Below are 2,403 nucleotides of genomic sequence, written 5' to 3'. Positions count from 1 at the left end.
TATATATATATATATATATATACATGCATATATATATATGTGTGTGTGTGGGTGTGTGTGGGTGTGAATGTACACAAAGACACCCACACACAGACGCATGCACGCACGCACGCACGCACACACAGATACACACAGACACTCACAGTCACACATATATATATATTGTACTTGTTTCAGTGACAACACTGCAGCCATGGGGGCATACCGCCTTGAAGAATTTTAGTCGTACGAATAGACACCAGTGTGTATTTTATTTTATTTTTTGTAAAGCCTTATTCTATCAGCCATTTACCAAAGTGCTAAATTATGGGGACGTAAACAAACCAGCACCGGATGTCAAGAGGTGTGGAACAAAGATATACACGAAGACTCACACATATAAATATACATACGACGAGTTTCCTTCAGTTTCCGTCTTCTAAATCCACTCACAAAGTTGTGGTCGGCCCGATGCTATTAGAAGAAACTCTTGCGCAAGTTTCGGTGTAATGGGACTGAACCCGGAACCATATGGTTGAAAAGCAAACTTCTTACTACAGAGCTACGCCTATATGTCGTCACGTGTACCTTTTCGGTTATTCAAGACAGGAAACGTTAAAGAGGTTCTTATTTCGAATACAACAGATGCCTGCACCACGAGACTTTTCTTTCAGCACCCACAATGGAATATGTCTCCAGGATGGTTCTGTATTCTTCGGCAGTCATTGGTAATTGTATGACAATTGCAATTTTTGGTGACCATTGTAATGATGAATCAATATTCAATGCCCCTGAATGTAATCTTTGTAATACGGTGGCCCGTATATTGTAGCACCTGCCCATGGCTGGATAGGTGACGCCTGTCACTTTGTCTCTTTCTTGTTTCGAAGACCAGGCACCTATTTTCATATGTTCTGTTCCATATATGTTGATAACCACCTCACATCACACATTAGCCAATTATTTATTTAATTGCTTCTTTGATGATAATTAGAAAGCCCATTTTATTTTCGAGAGACAGAGTTAAGCCACTTTTCTAAAAATCTCAGAACGCAGGTTACACTATACTATAAACCATAGCAATAATCCCAGCTTCTGTCAAATTGTATTGTGTTAATAATGACTACTTTAGCACGCTTGTTAAATGTCGCGAAGTAAAGTAGTCCTTATATTTGTTATGCCAAAAAACACTACTAGTAAAGATTATGAAATTCTAAATCCTAAAACTTAACGAGAAAATTTTATTAACATACAGTATAGTGCACACAGAAATAAATATTGATATATTATAGTCATAAGTTTGATGAAATTCGAAAAATGCATGTAGGTGTAATTTCTCTCAGTATTTAAAGCAGCAATTGACCCTTGATTCACATTCGTAAAGCGCTATTATTTGTAAGCATTCGGACGTGGTTTTCGGTCTGAGGAAATCTTCTTTCTCGTCATTCTTGGGGGCACTAGGGTGCTACGCTCCCCGCTCTGATTAAGCAATAACAATAATTTTTTGCTGTGTACCAGGTTAGGTGGCAATACAGAAAATTTTGTCTTCGATAAAAGATTGACACAATTATTTCCTCACTTTTTCTCGAGGCCTAGCGAATTCTGTTAAAACTGAATTCAGTATTAAAAGCCAACAATCCACTCGTTAATTAAACAATATCCTTGCTACTTGCAACAATCAGTAAGCTTTGGGGAACAATGATAAATATTTACAATCTTCCCACTAGACAGCAGAAGTATCACCGTATCGTTAATCACTTGATATCAATTTCAGAAAGGATTAAGAAGGATCGAGGGAACATAACAATCGTACTTACACTTGAATATAACTGTGAAAGATAATTCATGCACAAGAAATAACCAGTCATTCTGGCTTGGATAGCCACAACAGATGCTGCTACTGTGTATAATTGTAGAACGGCTACAAAATAGAAAGGAGAATTGGAATAAAAGACATTGAAAAATACATATATAAGTAGTCATAGATAAATACGTAAACGGTCATATTTCAAAAAGGTGATATTTATGCATATGTGTGTGTGTGCATGTGTGTTTGAGTGTATACAATACATATATATGCATACATAAATATACATATATATACATATATATATATACATATATATATACATATATATATATATATACATATATATATACATAGCTAAGTTTAGAGAAGTGACAGGTAGACACTTCCCAAGGAGCTCACACTATGGTAAGATTATCAACACACATATAATCAGATTTGGATTTTCAAATACTAGGAACATAACACAGATAATAGCAGCACATAAAATTAAAATACTTGAGTCTAGGGAAACAGGTAGGAATGAGAATTTGAATAATAATATAAATGGCAGTAATAATAATAATAATAATAATAATAATAATAATAATAATAATAATAATAATAATAATAATAAT

At 34.5% G+C, this 2,403-nt stretch overlaps 1 protein-coding gene across 2 annotated transcripts in view; it reads right to left on the bottom strand.

The window, feature by feature from the left end:
• LOC106882547 (fibroblast growth factor 3) overlaps positions 1 to 2,403 on the bottom strand; it is a 287,139-nt gene that overhangs the window by 11,244 nt on the left and 273,492 nt on the right. For both annotated transcript variants that reach the window (XM_014933267.2, XM_052973498.1), the window contains exon 2: positions 1,797 to 1,900. In XM_014933267.2, coding sequence (XP_014788753.1) covers positions 1,797 to 1,900 — 104 coding nt within the window. The remainder of the gene's footprint in view (positions 1 to 1,796; positions 1,901 to 2,403) is intronic.

Source organism: Octopus bimaculoides, chromosome 16 (genome assembly GCF_001194135.2).
Source record: "Octopus bimaculoides isolate UCB-OBI-ISO-001 chromosome 16, ASM119413v2, whole genome shotgun sequence".
Classification (NCBI taxonomy): Eukaryota; Metazoa; Mollusca; class Cephalopoda; order Octopoda; family Octopodidae; genus Octopus; species Octopus bimaculoides.
This window is presented reverse-complemented; position numbering and strand designations above follow the sequence as displayed.